The sequence below is a fragment of the Lycorma delicatula genome, chromosome 1 (genome assembly GCF_047948215.1).
Source record: "Lycorma delicatula isolate Av1 chromosome 1, ASM4794821v1, whole genome shotgun sequence".
In the NCBI taxonomy this organism is placed as follows: Eukaryota; Metazoa; Arthropoda; class Insecta; order Hemiptera; family Fulgoridae; genus Lycorma; species Lycorma delicatula.
Window position 1 is genome coordinate 378,599,854 of NC_134455.1, and position 22,205 is coordinate 378,622,058.

Consider the following 22,205-nt stretch of genomic DNA (forward strand, 5'->3'; position numbering starts at 1 on the left):
ATCTTTTAATTGGCTCCCGCTAATCTCCAACGGAAGAACCAGGCTCGGCTATGCCGTTCCCAGCCCCTCTCGCCACCGGTGACCGGGTCTCGGTCTTTCCTTTTGCCAGCCTCAAACCGACGGCGCAGGAGCCGAAGCCGCCAAAGCGTATCCGGGAACCCACACCGCCGGCCGGGTCTCGGTCTTTTCATTCATTCACACCTAATGGACCCCAGGAGTCCCCGCTCCATCACGGGAACCCACACACCAGGTTATGTGTGTGCTCATGAACGGGGCTGTCCGCCCAGCCCTGCTATAAACTAAAACCCTCAGTATCCCAGTCGTCTTGCATCATCTACCACCTACTTAAGTATACTACCTACCTACTTACTTAAGTATATAATTATTTATATAAGCGTTACTTTTTTTAACGATCATCTGTAGATACGGAGCTATAAATTCAAAACCTTTGTATATTATTATTTGTACATTTATTTATACAAATTAATAAATTGCTGTACGAAATACGAGTAATAATATTAAGAATGAAAAATAACAAATGAAAAATTTGATTATTGGAAAATAATTTTTTTTTTAACAAGAGTAGAAATATTTTTTCCCTCGTATTTGTTGACGATGATAATCTTTCAGAAGAATTTCGCACATAATTTTATTTATTTATTCATTTTGTAAACGGTTTTTTTTTGTTTTCAGTACTTTCATATCCCATACAAAGCTGAGGGGGAGCCGAGTCTCATTGTATGTATTGTTGGTGGCTCTTTAATTGTTAGGAAATACTTGTTTATTGAATAATACTGGTCGATACATAATCATTTATCGATTAGTAATATACCACACTTATTAGGTAAAATACTCCCCGATTATGATTGTGCCCAGTGACATGATACCTGCTACCTTAAATTTCCTTTTCGTTTTGATTTGTGTTATATTCCGATTACTCTGAGGATAAATTCTCATCGGCCTGAGAACGAACCGATTCGAGGAATTGTTTTTTTATTGATTTACTGTACAATACGCCTAATGCCGAGTTGTAAATTACGGCTTGTACAAGCGATAATTAACTATTTAAAATATTTGCTGCTAGGATTCTGAGATCTTCACTCCACTAGCAGTAATTTATTGCACTACGCGTTATGTAGTAGATAGTGTATAGTTAAACGTATAAAAATTAAATTAATGTTAGAGAAATTGTTTTTAATTGGATGTTTTAAATGTATAATTGCCAATAAAAAATATTTAGTTACAATTAATTGCCCGACAACATGCCTAGGGTTGTGTATACAAAGCAATACGTTTACTAGCTATCTACCGGTTTGCATTAACAATACCAAATATTTTACTACGGTTGAATAAATTATTGTTTAGGTACCGACATCATTTTTTTTATTTTTCATTCATATCTATCTATCTACTTCGCAGCAAGACCTTGCATAACTTTCTTCCAAGACATAATTTTCGCGTTTTTATATTTGTATTTTTAATTTTTCGTTTTGTGTGTCTTCAATATTCCTCTATTTCTAAAATGACTTATTCACTATCCAACTCCATTTTAAACATTACACTACTATTAACCGATACACGCAACAAAGTAAATTGAATCGTTACTATATAACCGGAAATTATTAAAATAATAATAGTCGGATTGTATAGAACATCGAATAAGTAGGCGAAAGTGTAGCGGCAGTAACTACAGCTCGCGGAGCCAGATCTCAAACGCAAACTGTCGCTAGAAGAATGGGGCCACTTAACGTTTTGTCTATTTTCTCTCCTTAAGGGAAAACGTGCACTTAACGCAGCTGCGGCCACGGCCAGAAAAGCAGCTGACCGCAAGATGCCAATTTGTGTGGAATTCTTATGAATGAACGCTCACGCGGCCAGTGCGACCAAACTGGCCGCTGCAATTAGAGGTTTGTCGTCCTTGCCGCCACGACCAACCGAATTCTTGCGGCCAAAATTTGTATTAATTGTAATGGGTTGGGTCAGCGCGTAAGCCATACGGCCAGTAAGCGATCGGACACACCGACCTATTCAATATTGTGCTAGCATATGCAAAATTATATTAAATTGAAATTTTAAGCGAATAATTTAGCAAAAAAGTGCAAATATATTATACAAATTCGTTTTTCTGTCGACTCTTTTTTAAAAAATATTGATATAATGTCGGAAATCGATTTCGATACAGAAAAATTCATTTTTTAAGTTAAAGACCAAATTTATGGGATCTGTCTTCCGGTGAATATTACAACAAAAATGTCCTAAGTACAGTCGCTTTGACTGTTTATACCTCTGATATGTTGTCTCCAATTTTGTTTAATAAATCATCAGATCTCTTGACTGTCATCTTGTGAAATTGAAAAATATTTTTTCATGTTGACGCAGATCACAAAAAAAATTATAAAACATGTCTTCTGAAAAACGACTTCGTAAGATGGCTTTTTTCTTTGCCGTTTCAAGCTAGTACAAGTAGTAACACGGCGATGGATCCCCGGCTTAACGGGTTGAAGTGCTGATCTAGTTAAGTCGAACCTCCTAATTGTTCTTAAAAGATTGTATATTTTAACTAGAACTATTGTAAATATTAGTATAATATGGTTTTATTTTTCAAGACGAATATTACTCATTAAAAACCATAATAATAAATATTTAATAGAATTCTATGGCATTTGGAACTATATTTTTATGATAATTTTAATATATATATATATATATATATATATATATATATATATAAGAAGTAAATTCATATTTTGTTGAATTCCAATTTATTGCATATAATGCAGTAAAATCATAAATTTAAATATTTAATACATGAATTAGAACCTTATAATATTTGAAGTGTTTTTTCTTAATCTCTATTTATTTATATACCCTGTTCAGGTAAAATTCCATGACATACAATCATTTATATTAGCTTCCGCATTAACAGTTTTATTATTATTAAATTTAATCCATGTCTGGTCCCTTATTCACTAAGAAGCCCTCAAATATTTTAACTACTCTTTAATTTTTTTTTATTTTTTTTATTTGACAATGTACTTATAAAATCAAGGCTAAATTTGCAAGTATAATACAATAAATGAGATTAAACAGTTTTGATAATGCTATTTGCTTCTTATCTATTTATGTAAATAATATTTATATTAATATTTGTTAAATTTTATAAAGGCCTCAGTCATATATATTATATATTTTGACGTCTTACAAATCGTATCGTAATTATGTCCTCCTCTGTAGCGGAATGATAGCGCCTTTGTCTTTTATCGGAAGGTTTTGCGTTCGAATTTCAGTCTGATTTTTCATTTTTTTCATACGTTCCTAAAATTAATTTCTCATCACGAAAATAGTAACTATAATCGGGTTTCAGTCTGTAGTACTTGCTATGAATAAATAAAATATATTATCATCTTGCGGTGTATTATGATCATCATCGTACAATTTCAGTGACCTGAATCAATATTTATTTGGTTTCTTATTAAACATATTTTAAATCTACAATAAAAATATCGATAAAAACAATATAATATAATAATATTAATAATAACAACAGCTGATATATCGATTTATTTATCAGTAAATTTTTGATTATGTAATAATTTTTAAAAAATTTCAGTATTTAAAAGTTATGCTTTTCAATTGTTCGTCAAACCTATTTTTAAATTGGCACAAATTTAAACTTTTAAATAGACTGGCTTTTTTAAAAACGTCAAAATATAATTTGATTGAAATGTATTATTTTTATTGTTTACTGAAATTGTTTTGCTTTAATGGTACGGGTAGGCCTACAAAAAGGTTGTAAGTGTTAAAACAAGTTCTTTAACAATAAAAAAAAGTGAAAAACTATATTTTCGTAAGAATTAAATAAATAGGTAATACCGTGCTTAAGCTAAGTTCCTCTACGTTTTCCAACTAATTTACTAGAATATTTGTTAAAACTCTTTGTAAGTATTAGTATGCTGATTTGGAAGTCGATAGTTCCAGCGTTCAAGTCCTAGTAAAGCCAGTTATTTTTACACGGATTTGAATACTAGATCGAGGATACGGGTGTTCTTTGGTGGTTGGATTTCAATTAACCGCGCATTTCAGGAACGGTCGAACTGAGAATGTACAATACTACACTTCATTTACATTCATACATATCATCCTCATTCATCCTCTGAAGAATTATCTTAACGGTAGTTACCGGAGGCTAAACAGGAAAAAGAAAAAATGTCTTAAGCGATTTACAAATCTTTCACGAATGATCTGGGATAAATTACTATGCGATAATCATAAAAACTTCTACAAAGAAGTAGTTATGGACATAGAAGTTATGGTTTGGTTATTACTTTTTGAGTAAATTCTTAACATGAAATGATCCGAATCCGGGTAAATTCGTTTTTTCCTTTAATTGATTTAATTGGAAAAGTAAAATTTATTTTTATTTCAGTACGAATAAGAATTATAGATTAAGATTTGACGAAACTTAAATGCTTATTATAATAATAACAACAGATTTGATGAAGGTTAAAAACCATAAATTCTCAGGTTATTAGTACAGTTGTGTCAAAACGTTTAAGAAATAAACAAGTGGTTTACCAATTGACTAAATCACTCCTATCGCTTAATATTTGCAATAAAGTTTTTAACGATCAAGATTAAGTAGAAAAATCTGGTTAAAACCTGATAATACCCGTTCAATATAAAAAGGGATACCGCGTAATTTAGAAAGGGTGCAGTGATAAATAATGTTGTCAATTATTCCATCAAATCGTTATGAGCCGGTAATAAGAAAAAACAGTCTTTTATGTTAACAAAAAATAACGAATCGCATGTAATTTGTTCTTGAATAACTATAGCCCTATTTTAGCTAAAATATGGATTTTATACCCGTCATATTATATTTTTGTCGATAAAAATCGGTTTGAAGCTTAATGAATTTCATCATAATCAAGGTTGGTGTTTAGGAAATCTCTTTTCCTAAATTTTGTTAAAAATATTTATACCTCTTTTTTTGTGTGGAGCACGTATCATATACAAATCATTATAACAGCCAAATTTGATTCAATTTATTTATATTAAAATAAATAACTAGTCACGTTATTTCTTTGCCAAAGAGTTAATGGTCGAAATCCAGTTCATAACAACCATAAAATATCTAAAATATTTTTATTTTATTCCTCTAGATTCAAAAAACTACTAACAATTTTGACTTTAAACTCAGCTGCTTGAAAACGTAAATAAACACACAAGGTCTGCTAGTATATATATATATATATATATATATATATATAATATTATATATAATATTTAATATTTATTATATATATATATATATATATTAGTATATATTATATTTATTAGTATATATATATATATATATATATATATATATATATATATATATACTAATAAATATAATATATACTAATAAACACACACAGGTCTGCTAGTATATATATATATATATACTAGCAGACCTGGTAATGCTTCGCTATTACTAGATTTGAGTATATATATATATAGATTAAAAAAATGAACACATTTGAAAGTTGGATAAAACATTAAAAAAATGAACATTACAGAACTTTATAAAATTTAACCTTTCCCTTTATCCCCTTCCTATTCCCATTTTCATTTTTACTATACTCATTTTCCCTTTCCCCCATTTTCCTTTATTCATTTCCCTTTCTTTCACCCATTCATTTCTATTTCCCTTAATCTTTCCTCCTTAACCCTTTCCATTTCCTTAACCAGTTTTTCTTTTTCCAATTTTCCCCTTCCTCCCTTTTTTACCTTCTTCCGTTTTACACTTTCCGATTTTTCCCTTTTTCCCCGCGCTTAAATCGGTTCAGTAGTTTTTTAGTTTATAACGGACGCACATATCGGTAACATTGAAATGGAATAGTAAAATATTTAGTATAGTGGGTGTTGCTTATACGTCCAGCTGATTGCGCTGTTTTAAAAAAAAAAAACTTGTTTTTACCTGTCACAGTTGTGACATCTTAGGTATATAAATGGTAAGTTTATAAAAACGCGCGCGTATTCGAATGCAACGTTGTGTCAAAATTTCAAAGCAATCGTTGAAGAACTTTCGGCGATTTAAGATTTTGAACAAACGAACGTTTACATTTTTATTTATATAGATATGTGTGTGTGTCTGTGTGTAATGCGCTAAAAAACTGCCTTATCTAATCTTTTATCGTCTCACCCAATTTGTACCTTTTTTTCTTTAAATAATATTTACTTCACAGTCGAGAACAGTTATTTAAATTTTAATTTAATGTTATTTTCGCTTTAATAACCTGAATAATAAAACGTGTAGTCGTTAAAAGTTATCATCTGTTACGATGGTGGAAAGATTTATTTTTAAAACGTATTTGAACAAAAAAATCGTTTAATGTACAGAGAGGAAAGTAATAACAAACGCGATGTAATAACAAAGGTTTTAAAATTACTATTGTGGACTCCGCAATAACACACCTTGTTTGTCTTACTGCCTTGCGATAAGACCGACAGTATAATTACTGTAGTTTCTTTTACAATATTTTATTTTCGCACGTTCACTTTTTTTTTATTATTAACAAATATCAATTTGGTTTTAATTAGTGGAATTTTATAGCCTTTACGGCCATCATCCATCCTGTATTATCGTGAACCGTGTATTCGTTCATTCCCCGGCTCTCAGCCCCCCTTTACCCGTTCGATTTTTTAGTTGCCACTACCGTACCCTCGGCAATTCCATCTTCCATCCGTCGCATGCGGCCGTACCGCAATAACTACTACGCAGATATCTGTTACTAAAATGTCGACCCCTATTAGTTGTCTAATATTTTCGTTTCTCATATGATCCAATGAGGTGAGTTGACAACTATGTCGCTACATCATTTCTGTTAAGACTGATCTATACATCTGTTCACGCATTGGCCGTATTTGAACCCCGTATATTATGCTGCTTTCCATAATTGACTTATACGTATTTTCTTTATATATTTTACAGACAAAGCGATACAGGTTTGCCTCTGTATTAATCTACTATTATCTCAGTCTACGTATGTGCTGTAGTACGGAAGTGTACCAGAAATAAATTGTTTTACCATTAGGTGGCGTAAAATGCATCAATTATATTTTTCAACTGCGTAGTTTCGAAAGGTTTATTCCGTTACGGTAAAATGAATTTCTTACTAATAACGTCATGACATGTGTTTATTGATTCTGAGAATTAAAGAACGGCAGGAAATTTAATAGACAAATACGGTTTGATGTAAATTCGGAATCGTGCGATGTGTCAATCGATAGCACGGTCGACTCGTAGGTTTTGCGATCATCGGACGCTACAGTTGTAAGACGGTTCGTAAAGTCTGCTACATTTTTTTTTGCGCTGTACAGTAGTTAGTGCAGTGGGTAGTTAATGGTGTTTTTTATCATTTAATTATTCATTTGTTAACCACCGGTCAAAATTTAACTTCAGCAACGGAGTTGAACGTCTTTTTTTCTATAAATTATCTGCTTTCACCGATAACAGATTATATTAAGAGAGTGGAATGGGCAAAATGAAGGATTGATGTTAATATTAATATTTTATAACGTCATTTAGAGTGGAATAAGGAATATCATTTTCAAACTAAAACGAGTGATTAATGTCAGTCTTGCATTAGGGTTCCTAATGCAGGATTGTTGAATATGTTTGACACCTTATTCGCGCTGATCTGTCTTCCTTGATATTCCTTTTTAATTGTTCCTATAACTGTATGTTTAACTTTTGAAACGTGCAGTTATTAACTGAAATTGTTATTAACTGAATTGTTAGGGATGTAGGATGTAGAGGGTATACTGAAATGAAATGACTAGCACTAGATAGGGAATCTTGGAGAGCTGCTTCAAACCAGTCAAATGACTGAAGGCAAAAAAAAAATATATATTAGTAAATAAAATCTTCAGTGCCAAAACTGCCATCTTTAAATGTTTGAAAAAAATGATCGAAATATTGGATTTGACCATCGGACTTTTTAACGTTGCTTTTAATTCACTTAATTTCTTCGAGTGGAAAATAAATATATGAAACGTTTTGTAATAGAATGTTGGGAGTTACCTTTGCCGAATTTCAATACTAAAACGTAATTTTTTCAGAATATATAAAGTGATACAATTAATCTTTTTTATGGAGTAAGGTTCTTTTTTTTAATAGAAACTTGAGAACAGAGTAATTATTGAAATAAAATATGTTGCGAAATTTCAACTCGCTGAATTTGAAAATTAATTTGTGGTAGTCTTGTATCAGGTGGATGAGAAAGAGTTTACTTGGTGGGAACCTATTACGTGAATATTCGTTTCATTATTCTACTTTCAACGATTCTTTTTTTAATTTTTTGGTGATTGTTAATCTAAACAGTTATTCGTAAAAAAAATCCCCTCTATAAAAATTATGTCAACTTTCTGCTCACCAGCTTTATTGAATTATATATTTCATAAATAGAAAAATGACTAAATCTGGTAAATAATAAAAATTTGCCTAGGTTTATTGGTTTTTCCTAACAAGCTTAAAGGCAATTTCCAGAATTTTAAAAACTGTTTTTTAATTTAGAATACGATGAGGCGATCAATAAAAATAATTTCACAATTAGATCGTGATAAAATAATTGATTTCTATTTAATTTTTATCATTCACTGTTTTCCTTTTGAAGCATATAGTTTACCTTGTACGCTGCTTTACCACATTAGTCATCGATATAGTTATGACAAATATAGGTTTCGTATTTATGAATTGTAATTATTCCTAGCAAGTTACGACTAACAATTCCGTTTTGTCTTCGTTGGCTAGATATTTTTGTTTTGTATTACGTTATACGCTTAGCTAAACAAAATAAAAGTTAAAAATGATCTCATTAATGATAATGAAAATTGTTGTTAAAAATATTTTGATAAAAGTAATGTTACCATTTAAAAAAATAAAACTACGTGATTCAAAACTACGGCAATCACTTGGGAGCTGATTCTATAGCTAAAAATAGGAAAAGGGTTCATAGGAATATAGGCCCGAAAACGCTTCGTTAGCTAGTTACGGCTAGCGAAAGATTTCGCCCGGTTTTCGGTTCCCCCTGGTGAAAATAAGACTTCCTGAAATTCTGGGAAGGTAAATTAAGGAGCGAATTTAGTTATTTATGACTATTGACCAATTTTTTTTTTGTCTTCAGTCATTTGACTGGTTTGATGCAGCTCTCCAAGATTCCCTATCTAGTGCTAGTCGTTTCATTTCAGTATACCCTCTACATCCTACATCCCTAACAATTTGTTTTACATATTCCAAACGTTGCCTGCCTACACAATTTTTTCCTTCTACCTGTCCTTCCAATATTAAAGCGACTATTCCAGGATGCCATAATATATGGTCTATAAGTCTGTCTCTTCTTTTAACTATATTCTTCCAAACGCTTCTTTCTTCATCTATTTGCCGCAACACCTCTTCATTTGTCACTTTATCCACCCGTCTAATTTTTAACATTCTCCTATAGCACCGCATTTCAAAAGCTTCTAATCTTTTCTTCTCAGATACTCCGATCGTCCAAGTTTCACTTCCATATAAAGCGACACTCCAAACATATACTTTCAAAAATCTTTTCCTGAAATTTAAATTAATTTTTGATGTAAACAAATTATATTTCTTACTGAAGGCTCGTTTCGCTTGTGCTATTCGGCATTTTATATCGCTCCTGCTTCTTCCATCTTTAGTAATTCTACTTCCCAAATAACAAAATTCTTCTACCTCCATAATCTTTTCTCCTCCCATTTTCACATTCAGTGGTCTATCTTTGTTATTTCCACTACATTTCATTACTTTTGTTTTGTTCTTGTTTATTTTCATGCGATAGTTCTTGCGTAAGACTTCATCTATGCCGTTCATTGTTTCTTCTAAATCCTTTTTACTCTCGGCTAGAATTACTATATCATCAGCAAATCGTAGCATCTTTATTTTTTTACCTTGTACTGTTACTCCGAATCTAAATTGTTCTTTAACATCATTAACTGCTAGATCCATGTAAAGATTAAAAAGTAACGGGGAAAGGGAACATCCTTGTCGGACTCCCTTTCTTCTTACGGCTTCTTTCTTATGTTCTTCAATTGCTGCTGTTGTTGTTTGGTTCCTGTACATGTTAGCAATTGTTCTTCTATCTCTGTATTTGAACCCTAACTTTTTTAAAATGCTGAACTTTTTATTCCAGTCTACGTTATCGAAAAAAAAATCGTTTGACCAAAAAATATCAAAAAGATGGGTCCCAGAACTGTACCTCCATTAGTGTTAAAGATATCTGACGTAAAACACAAGAATTGGGGGTAAAAAATAACATGTTTTTCGGTTTAACGTACAGTGCGGGTCACAAGAGAAGACATAAAATATGGGATTGTTGAATATAGCCAAAGGTGTTCTTTTTTTTTTTTTACCTCCAGTAGTAAGGTAACGCTCTATTTCAGGTTATTTATTACAATTAAACCGTTCGAGTCAAGTACTAATCATATGTATGGAATTAGAATAAGCGAATTCAATCTCGGAAGGACTAGGCTTCTTTTGAAACCAGGACGTTTTGGAAGAACGCAATAATTAAATTTCACCGGAACAGAAAATAAAACATTGAATACGGAAAATAAAATATTAATAATTTATATTACGGAACAATAATTTATATTAATAAGTATGAAACCGACAAAATCTTATAAAGACGTAGAATAACTTAACTATTTGTTTTAAACGGCTTTAATGCATTTAACAAATTTTAAATACAAAAATTACATAACCTTGTAAATATTCAAAAATTTCTTCGTAATTTTTATTAGTTGAAATATGTTGATTTATATTGATAAAATAAATATTTCACATCATCAAATTTTCAGCTGAAAGCAAAGCACACTTATAAAAAAATCTTGCAAAAATAAAATTCTGTTTATTTAAAAACTTCGTTTGCTAATAATACCCATCCTGATATACGAGGGTTATTTTTCAAGATCCGATCGGTCACAAAATAAAAACCCGCGCAAAAATCGGATGAACTTTTGCTCATATGTGTTGCGCAGCGTCTCTAGTATGGCCTTCAATCACCCCGCGTCACTTCGTTTAATTCTGAACACGCAGGTAGCACGTAAACATGTCTACAACAATAATATCTCCCGCTATGTGTGAAATGCGTGCGGTAATTCGATTTCTTCAGGCTGAGGCTGTAATGCAGCTGAAATTCATCAACGAATAAGTAATGTGTACGGTGAAACTTCAATGACTGACAGCAAAGTGCGACAATGGTGCAGGAACTTTAAAGCAGGACGTACAGAGATGTTCATGATGCAGGCGGTCAGGGAAGGAAGCGAGTGTCAACCGATGATCTCGCTGAGCGAGTGGATGAGGCGATTCGAGAAAATCGGTTCACAATTTCTGTATTGAGTGATTCGTTCCTGAAATCTCAAGGTCAGCTCTCTAGACCGTTGTGAGTGAGACACTTCAGTACCGCAAACTGTGTGCGAGATGGGTTCCCAAGATGCTGTCCGACCATCACAAAACAATAAGAATGGACGCCTCCTCCCTAACGTTTCTCCAGCGCTACCACAATGAAGAAGATTTTTTGAACAAAATTGTCACAGGGTACGAGACATGGGTCCATTTCGAAACTGAAGAAACAAAAGAACAATCCAAACAGTGGATGCATTCTCATTCTCCCAATAAACCAAAGAAGTTCAAGCGAACCTTCTTCTAGAAAGTGTATGGGTACTGTGTTCTGGGACCGGAGTGGAGTTCTCTTGGTGGAATTCATGGAACGTGGCACGACCATCACTCCAGCCTTATACTGCGTGACTCTGCAACGTCTACGAAGGGCAATTCAGAATAAGCGGAGAGGAATGTTGTCATCAGGCATTGTCTTTCTCCATGACAATGCTCGGCCTCGGCAATCCTTGGACTGCAGCTGTAACAAAGAAGTTCCTGCAGCGTTTTCGTCGGGAAGTGTTTGATCACCCACCATACAGGCCGAACTTGGCTCAATCCGATTTTTACCTCTTTGCTCACATGAAACGCTGGCTAGGAGGACAACATTTTGGCACAGACATCGAGCTGCAGACCGGCGTAGAAACATAGCTGAAAACACAGGCGGTTCCGTTCTATGACTAGGGTATTGGAAAGTTGGTACCACGCTACGACAAATGTCTTAAGTCGGAGTGGCGACTATGTAGAGAAATAGCGTAACTATGTAAGTACTTGTTACAAATAAAACATTTTTTATTTTCACTGTGGTTTTCATTTCGTAACGGATCGGACCTTGAAAAAAATAACCCTCGTAAATCTTACAAAAAATTATTTTTAAAGAGGGTCTTTTTATCAAGACGTCAACGAAGTCCCATTAAAACTATTGTTTATTGTGACCTAAGCTGATAGTAGGATTAAAACTTATTCGTTCTGTAAGATTAAAGAAAAAATATTTGTATTGTTCTTTTTTGGAGCAGACCATTGTGTAAGGCTTTTTTGTATTGAAATAAATAGTCGCGTTATTTCTTTGTCGAAGAGTTATGGTTGGTACTTGCTTCATAACAAACGTAACAAACTGATTTGTGTTTTATTTTTTTTAAATTTTTATTTCATCTTTTCTAATTTTATTTTGCTAATGCATTTTTCCTTTAAAAATCCTTTAAAAAACCAAATAAAAGTTTCCTTATTTATTGCACTTTAATTTAAATCGATTTTACACCGTATGAAACGCACAAAAATCTATAAAAAAACATGTCCATCTAACTGCGTAATAATGAAATTTTTTCTCATTATCCTCTCTCAGTCGCAGTAACTTATTTTTTCCGAAAATTATTATAGGTAAGACAATCTGAATAAAAAACTACGTTCATTAAAGAAAATCACCCTTATTTCACCGTGGATGTAGTGATATCTGTAAATAAAAAATGAGATTGAACACTCTGCGTCATTGAGAGTGATTTTACAATACATTTCGCAAAAAAATTATTAGGGTACGGTTTGATGTACGAGCAGCAGCTAAAAAAAAACAGGTGGATAATCTGTTATTACGCGATTGTTATAGTATATTCATCTTATCAACAGGTATTTTAAAGGAATAAAATCTTTTCACCTCGTACCGAATGAATTATGAGAACTTAGAGAATCCATTAGTTCTGGAGGAAATTTCGCTAATGTCTCTGGTGGTGCTAAGTGGAGTACCTCTTCATGATCTCCGGCGGGCAACATCTCCAAAGGTATGCCAGGCAGGTAGCGGCTAATGCTGTTATGATAATGCACAGGTTTAAGATATAATAGTAGGCTTTGGAAGACAACCAAACCCGAAAGGTAACTGAAAGATAGGTTATAAAGGTGTTTTCGAAATTACACGTCTGTAGTCAGCCGCGGTCTGCTTTTATAGGTTGGATTAGAACTGAAGCCTCCTTTTTTAAACTTGCGCAGGAGCTATTATTGCGTGCTTCGGTATATATAAGACTTATTCCTTCGAGGATTACCATTTTGGGAAAAACTTTCTCAACAGAATTAATTATGAAAATACGAAACTGATAGGTTGTGGTGGTGTCCATTGATCGATGAAATACTCCAGGAGAAGGTATAGCTGATTCCATGGATGTTCCAAATTTATTTAGATTGCCTTACACTTCCCTAAAGAGAAAGGTTCAAGCTCTTGATTTATACATAAATGGTAGAACGTGGGAGGAATTTTTAACTTATAGGAAGATCTGTGTATGAACTCATACCAGATTTGGGGAATCGTGTGCCTCTAAGTCTGTAAGAACGAAGGTTGCTCAGGCACTGTCATAGAAATTTTGCACAGTATTTGAATAGCTTTGGCTTAACGGCTGATGAGCCTTTTGCCTGTGAAAGAGTGTTTCAATATGTGATGTGTGACTGCTCTTCTCTTTCGGATGCCAGAGATTTCAAGGAAACTGCCCTATAGATGCTAAAACTTCAAGGAAACCGGCATTTCCTTTATGACGAAGTTTGACGGTCTCGTCAAAATTGATACCGTCAGGTGTCCCAATGATAAGAGGGCGTAAAAGTTGTTAATACGGCGATACCAATACTAATAAAAATAGAGAAATAGAGAATGCCTTTCTTGTACAGAATGGCTCTGTAATGGACGAACTGAATATACAATGAAATTTTAACGTACCACTTATGTTGCTGCCAGAAGGCTAGGGTTACGCCATTCATCGTACATTTTAAATTAAAGATTATTTCTTAAAGATAAATATCTTTTACGTATATATCTTTTTAAGTAACTTTTCTGCGACATCTAAAAGGAGATCGCTTCAATCCTTGCACCGATCCTAGTCTCCAGTTCATTTATGTTACATGAAAAGATGACACAATTGTGACGAGCGTGTCTTCATGAAAAAAAAAATCGTATTCCGTAAGATCTGGTTATCTCGTTGGCCAACCGTATCGTCTATTCGGGATACGATAGGATTTCCACAAACTCTCAAACAAATAAAAATCGATATTGTCGCATAGTGGACTGTAGCTCCCTCCTGCTGCAACCAGTGTTATTCCCTGAAGAATTGTTCAATTAATCGCTTAGAAACATTTTTTATACCGTTTTCAAATCATGCGTGATCATCGTCATAAAAAAAAAAAAACGAGTGATTGCACAACAATGAGCGATGCTGAACAGCACAATGTCATTTCTTCACTGCGTAACCGTCGCTGAGGTAAAATCCAGCCCAGTAACCGATGTTTCGGTTTCTTAACATAACTACGTACATAAAAGTGGGCAGCTTCAAACAGCAAACGTTTTTTTTTAGGAATTCTTTTGTTTTCGTCACGTTTTGATAAAAACGACTCCGGTTTTTATCCCAAAGATAACTGCCTTTAAAATCACCCTTTCAAATTCTGGACTTTTAACGAGTGGAAGTTTAAATCTAAGGTCAGTAATTTGCCCATAAGGCTCGTGACATGCCCAATGACAGCATACTGTCCTGCATATATGATACTGTTTTTTACAGTTTCTAGCTTCCAATTTTTTTTTTCTGGCATGGATGCTTCTTACTCACAATTGACCTCACAGCTTTTAACCCACGTTCATTACGTTGTTAGCTGATGGAACCGGATCGTGATGCCGAAGTTAAAAGTGGCGACAAATTGTGGTCAGGCAACTTCATTATAGGCAACGTTTTTATAATGTGTTTTAACCAATTTATAAACCCTCGATGCACTCCCGACTAAAACTTCATTGTATTTAAACGGCATTGTCTGGGACGATGCTGTCATGTCTTGTCAATTTAAATTACGGCTGGCAGTACCAAAAAGTTGTCACTTTCCGCGCCCCACTAGGATTATTTTATATTTCTCGAAAATAATTTTAACGGATGGCTAGACCAATATAATTGCTAATTGGTTTGCGCATTTACTTTCCTTTGAAAAAAAAGTATATTAATAAATATGGAGCAATGAGAAAATTTTCGGAATTTTCACTTGAAGTTTTTCTTAGTAATAATACTAGTAGATAATCGGCAAAAGGTTCGAGGCCGGGATATACATTATTTCATTCATCCTTTAGAGTATTATTTGCTATGATATTATCAGCGTGTATTTTTTTACTAACGCTGATTCTTCGTTGGTTTCTATTAAATAATGATAAGATTAACTGAATACTTTTTCTTTATTGATGAGGATTTTGATTTTTCGTAGCCTCGGGGGTCTGGCACGTGCATTAGCTGTGGCCAGAAGGTCTCATTCGATGGAACCGCCCGTTCGTCGACCTTCCGTAGTAACTAGCAGCCAATCACAAATCATCAGGTGAGAGTGTTGTTGTTAACACTTGCGTGTTGTTGTCCTTTCCTTGAAAATATTTCGTTCGGCACTAACCGTTCTTATTAACAAAATTTTTATTTTTTGTATTTTTAAATATTCTAACTATCGTAGTGTTTTTTTTTTTTTTTTTTAACAAATATTTACTTTTATTTATTTTATTTTTTGATTGTAAAACGCCTGGTTTTTTTTTATATCTTTGAATGATTTCATCGTATTTATATTGGAGATTTTTTATTTTTTATCGCATACATTTAATAATTTATAAAATATAGTTAGAATTACCAACAAAAGAGATTACAGTTGGCTCCTTAGCGTGTGTAAAAGCTGTTAACCCAGATGTAATTTTGTAGTGTGCATCCTCCCTGTTTATATTGTACATCCTTATCGAGTAATGTGCATGGGAATCGCTCCGTGATTGAATGACATTAAAATTAGAACAACCCCGTGTAGTAGTTGAATGTACTTAGCGATTTCATTTTACGTTGCCTGTTGTGTTATCTTCTATTAATCAGAATTACCGCTTGCTATTTTTTTTTAAGGTGTGATAAGTTAAATAATGCAGTTCTGTTGTTATTAACGTACACCTTCTTCAATTCCGAGTAGTTCATCCCTGATATCTTGTAATAAATAGAAAGAAAGTCGATGTTATTTTATTATCTAAAAATAGTTTGTTATAAAGACTTATTGACAATAGTTACTATAGCTAAAGGAAGGGGACTGAGACTGACACCAGTCGATAACACTTAACGGAGAAGGCTAGGAGCACGCTTAAAATCGAAGATGAATGGGACTGAGGTTCATTGCGCCGCTATAGAGGTACTACAGATAAAAACAAAAACCAGTTCTAGAGTTAATCATAAATAAAACCGTGTGTTAAATGCTAGAGGTATGTGAAATCCTTCCATTACCGATCGGCAATTTCAGATTCGTTTCCACTCGCTCATCATATGTGAACACCAGTGCCATCATTACAATATGTAATTCAGTGCACTACTTATAAATTAATCAAGTATGTTTTACAGCGTATCTATTAAATTTGAATGAAAATTGTCTTACAAAATACACAAACACTCCAAACATATTTAACAGGCAAGGCATTTGTTATTTATAATGAATTAAATTAAAAACACAAAACTAAGCAGGATCAGTTCTATTTATGAGTTAAATACAGCTTTATTCAACACTTGCATTTTGGCATCCATTTGCTCCATTTCAAAGATTTTTCTCCAGATTTCTAATGCTCTTTTTGCTTTAACGAAACATCATTTATTTTTTAACTGGCTAACAGTACTTCATCGTAATTTTAATACGCTATATCTATGTATATTAAATTTATTTAAAGAGATAATACTAACATATTCTTAGTATCATGATATTATCGATAATAATGCTATCATGTTACTAATCATATAGCGAGTTTCATAGTGCGTTTCAGTTTTTTATAATCTGTGTATTATGCGTATATTATACAACATTATTAGTTAGATTGAACTATGTTTTTCGAATGTGTTATCTGTCGTTTCAACAATAAAGGATATGAAACGTTTTCTTTGTGTATTTCATAGACGTTATTAGTATGCAATTCACGTATATAAAGTAGGAGTAGAAAAACCAGATAGAATGAATAAAAATGTTCTGTTGCAGTATTTAAATCTTTAGTACATTAAAGCAGTGCGTTTTATGTTGGGTTTTTTATATTACGAAATGCTTGTGGTACTCTAGAAATGCTTGACTTAACTTTGATTCTTCTCTAATAAGTTTAATTTTAATTATGCAGGATTTTTTAAAAAAGAAAAACTAAAATATCCATAGCGCGTTCTGAAAAACGAATACCTTTACGTATATGAACTTTTAATGCTAAATAATACAATCCGTTTAACTGCTTTCAAAGTTTCTTTGAATAATCCAGAGTTTAAAAAGAGTAGTTGTAGTTTTCTCTCCGACAACCGGTGAATCTGCGCCAGAAATACATTTTTCTACGGTGGAAGTATAATTTGATTTAATTTACTCTAATCGTGTTGACTTGTTAAAAATCTATTCCGGTTTCAGAGATTCAGTTCTTAATGTCGTCGATTTATATAAATTAAGAAGCTACAGATGCTTTAATTTTATTACAGATCGCAGTTTCGTTAATGTTCGTAATAAACTATTTGAAAGATTAATGAAATTACAAAAATTTCAACCAATTATTTTTGTTTGACAAACGTACATTTCGATCTTGAGGTTGAACGATTTAGACCGCTTGTCGAAAGACGGTTGGAGAGAATCCCCGATTGCAAAATGGTGGTTTGTACAAAATGATCTTAACCAAAATTGAAGACTGTACAGTCCGCCATTGAGAATATGGATACGACGAGCGTCTTCTCTCACTCTCGCTCTCGCTTTCTCTGATACGTAAGTTTTATAATTCGTCGCAGGTTTTTATAAACGTAGTATTATATGTATAATTTTACAATAGTATTAGCTAGATTGAATTTTTGTTTTTCGAAGGTGTTAATAATCTATCATTTTTACAGTAAAAGATGAAACGTTTTCTTTGTGAAAGTTCAAAAACCGATAAAGTATTTGAGATTGAAGCGATACGTATCTAGGAACGTAAAATGTGTTAAAAATATGGAACGGAATTTACAGAAGAATGGTCATGCTTTATTTCGGAAAGCAGGTCGCATAATTTCCCATTTTGTTCGTTTTATGAATTCGATTTTTCTGCAGAGCATGGAGGTCGAGATGAAAGCAGACAGCATCTTGTTTCCAAGATACACGTAGAAAATTCTAGAATGCAAAATAGTTGTAAATCAGTTATATATTTTAAGGCAAACTCAAGTAGTGAAAACATTGTCATTAATATGGAAATTTTTTTTTTGTCTTCTGTCATTTGACTGGTTTGATGCATCTCTCCAAGATTCCCTACCTAGTGCTAGTCGTTTCATTTCAGTATACCCTCTACATCCTACATCCCTAACAATTTGTTTTACATATTCCAAACGTGGCCTGCCTGCACAATTTCTTCCTTCTACCTGTCCTTCCAATATTAAAGCGACTATTCCAGGATGCCTTAGTATGTGGCCTATAAGTCTGTCTCTTCTTTTAACTATATTTTTCCGAATGCTTCTTTCTTCATCTATTTGCCGCAACACCTCTTCTTCATTTGTTATTTTAACATTCTCCTGTAGCACCACATTTCAAAAGCTTCTAATCTTTTCTTCTCAGATACTCCGATCGTCCAAGTTTCACTTCCATATAAAGCGACACTCCAAACATATACTTTCAAAAATCTTTTCCTGACATTTAAATTAATTTTTGATGTAAACAAATTATATTTCTTACTGAAGGCTCGTTTCGCTTGTGCTATTCGGCATTTTATATCGCTCCTGCTTCGTCCATCTTTAGTAATTTTACTTCCCAAATAACAAAATTCTTCTACCTCCATAATCTTTTCTCCTCCTATTTTCACATTCAGTGGTCCATCTTTGTTATTTCTACTACATTTCATTACTTTTGTTTTCTTCTTGTTTATTTTCATGCGATAGTTCTTGCGTAGGACTTCATCTATGCCGTTCATTGTTTCTTCTAAATCCTTTTTATTCTCGGCTAGAATTACTATATCATCAGCAAATCGTAGCATCTTTATCTTTTCACCTTGTACTGTTACTCCGAATCTAAATTGTTCTTTAACAATTTAGATATGGAAATGTCCTTTACAAATTTTATTATCGCCTGGCTGATCGTAATGCAATTCTGATGGCTTTTTTTTTTAATTTAGCTTCTCTGCGCTTTGTATTCAACCACTGTGGTCGTTGTTATTACATGCAAGATACAACCTCTATTAAGAAACTGCGAAACGTGGGAGGTTATATTTTTAATATTTGAAAAAATGAGAAAAGAGGAAATATTTCTGCATTTATTACGATGGAGAAAAAAGAAAGACACTGTTCGGTGCTTCTTTGATGGGTGTTGTCGAGATGATGCAGAGGAAAGTTATATTCGATAACATCCATATCAATAGTTTTGTGGTATTTAGGTTCCGGTGTATGTGATTCTTTAAAAATACTGCGAAATCTTTTTTTCAGTTTTAAACGCTTCATATTATTGTTTTAAATAATAAAAAATAATTGGGCGTATTGACTTTATAATAATGAAAGATCTTTTTAAATATCGAAATTTTCTTCTTGTTTATTTTCATGCGATAGTTCTTGCGTAGGACTTTATCTATGCCGTTCATTGTTTCTTCTAAATCCTTTTTACGCTCGGCTAGAATTACTATATCATCAGCAAAGCGTAGCATCTGTATCTTTTCACCTTGTATTGTTACTCCGAATCTAAATTGTTCTTTAACTTCATTAACTGCTAGTTCCATGTAAAGATTAAAAAGTAACGGAGATAGGGAACATCCTTGTCGGACTCCCTTTCTTATTATGTTCTTCAATTGTTACTGTTGCTGTTTGGTTCCTGTACATATTAGCAATTGTTCTTCTATCTCTGTATTTGAACCCTAATTTTTTTTAAATGCTGATCATTTTATTCCAGTCTACGTTATCGAATGCCTTTTCTAGGTCTATAAACGCCAAGTATGTTGAGTAAATACATATATTAAAATTATAAGAGTTGTATGCTAAAAACTGTGTAAAAAATTAAAGAAAAGCTCGATTATAATGCGTATATATATTTAATGGTTTCTGAAATTCTAAGAATTTTGTTGTAATTTTTGTTTCGTGTAGCGATAAAAGATGGTGAGTTGAATAACCTAATTCGAATTGGATTACCGCGTTCTGTACTTACCCGAGTCAGTTTTATTTTTGTTCAATAAAAGAATAATTTATACGTTTTTGTTGTGTGGGCTGTTTGCATGTACATTTAATTGATTGAAAGTATTACGTTGTGATTACTGAGGTTATTTCTTATAAATATCGTAATAAATTGTTGGCGTGATGCTATAAGACTAGTACGAATTCGTTAAATCAATTTTAATTGTTTGGATTAGTAAAATCAATTGAAACCGCAGTCTGAGAAACAACGTAAGGAATTGCTAACAAAGGCTTTCTGAATTAAGCGAGTTTGTTTTATTTTATCTTAAATTGATGCGTGTACTACAGTCAAGCTTTCCAAAATATTTTAAAGTTAAACACATTAACGTATATCATAAAAGCGGTGTTTTTCAACAAATTTTCTTGAATTTTCGAGATATTTATGCGTATACGTTTTATATCATAATGTCTCGCACTGCTTATCATCGGGCTGTAACTGTTGACAAAGGGAAGTCTTGTTTAACCTTGACATATTTGTCGACGAAGAATTATTTGTTAATAAATGGCTATTGATAACTTTCTTAGACGTTACCTGAAAGAGGAAATTTGGCCGCCATCGCTTTTTAATAGACCGAACACATGTTCCTCCTCCACCAATCCTTATATCATCATTTTTGTTTTGTCTTAGCGATTACCCAATAGATAATTCATCCTTTAACATTTTATTCTATTTTTAATGGTTATGAATAGTTATGTCAAGAGATTTTTTATCATTGGATTTCAGTTAAATAGACCATCAGTAGTTGACTATAGCTTTTGAAGCACGTCATGTTTTGTAAGTTAGAAATAAAAATTGAAGTTCAAATAAATAGTAAAAATTATTGTTACAAAGAAATCTGAATTTTGTTTTGTAGAAGCTTTGTTCCAACATAATACTGCATTTCATAATTTTTATTACTCATACCTATTTAGAATATAAATTATTTTGTTAATAATTAATTTTAGGTTACGTAAATTTCTGCTCGTTTTAACTACGTACATAGATGTAAAATGCGTGTGTTAAAACCGAGCTGTTCTGTAGCTGTTGTAATCATTTATATTTTAATGTTCATGTATTTACAAGCAAATTTCAATCGACCGGAAACGGGACGTTTTGATGATAAAATGTTTTTTACTGACGTTCAAGTGCGAACGTTTATTTATTTATCTCACTATTTTACTTATTTATGTAAATTTTACAAATCTGAAGTTCAGTTAGTTCATTTAGTCTATTCAATCTTACAGTCTTATATATTTTTGTAAGATTTATTTATTTCAAAAAACGCCTGTAACAAACTTGTAAAAATAAAATATGTTCACAGTAATTTATTTTTTAATATCGCATAAATATCCTTTTAAGTACAAATTTTTTATTAAGAGTAAAATTTTATGATAAATGACTTTAAATCTAGTGAAAACGTACAGAAAATACCATTCTTTGCTTAATAGTTGTTAGCTGCTGCTTAAAGATTTGTGGATTTCTGGAATACCGTTATGCCAAAAAACGTCAAAATTTAACAAGGAATTGAGAAAAGTTTAATCGGTTCTAATTTTTTGTGTTGATGAGATATTTCCTATATGCTACTTTTTGAGTTATCTGTTTGATATATTTCAATCGTTCCTTTCCTCTACAGGTTATACATTTTACA

The 22,205-nt window shown here is 32.5% G+C and overlaps 1 protein-coding gene across 2 annotated transcripts in view; it reads left to right on the forward strand.

Moving 5' to 3' along the window:
• LOC142317302 (uncharacterized) overlaps positions 1-22,205 on the forward strand; it is a 310,615-nt gene that overhangs the window by 129,609 nt on the left and 158,801 nt on the right. Inside the window, exon 2 of one of the 2 annotated variants that reach the window (XM_075353735.1) lies at positions 15,650-15,757. The exons of the other annotated variant lie outside the window; for it this stretch is intronic. Within the exon in view, the coding sequence (XP_075209850.1) occupies positions 15,650-15,757 (108 nt within the window). The remainder of the gene's footprint in view (positions 1-15,649; positions 15,758-22,205) is intronic. 2 annotated transcript variants of the gene reach the window in all.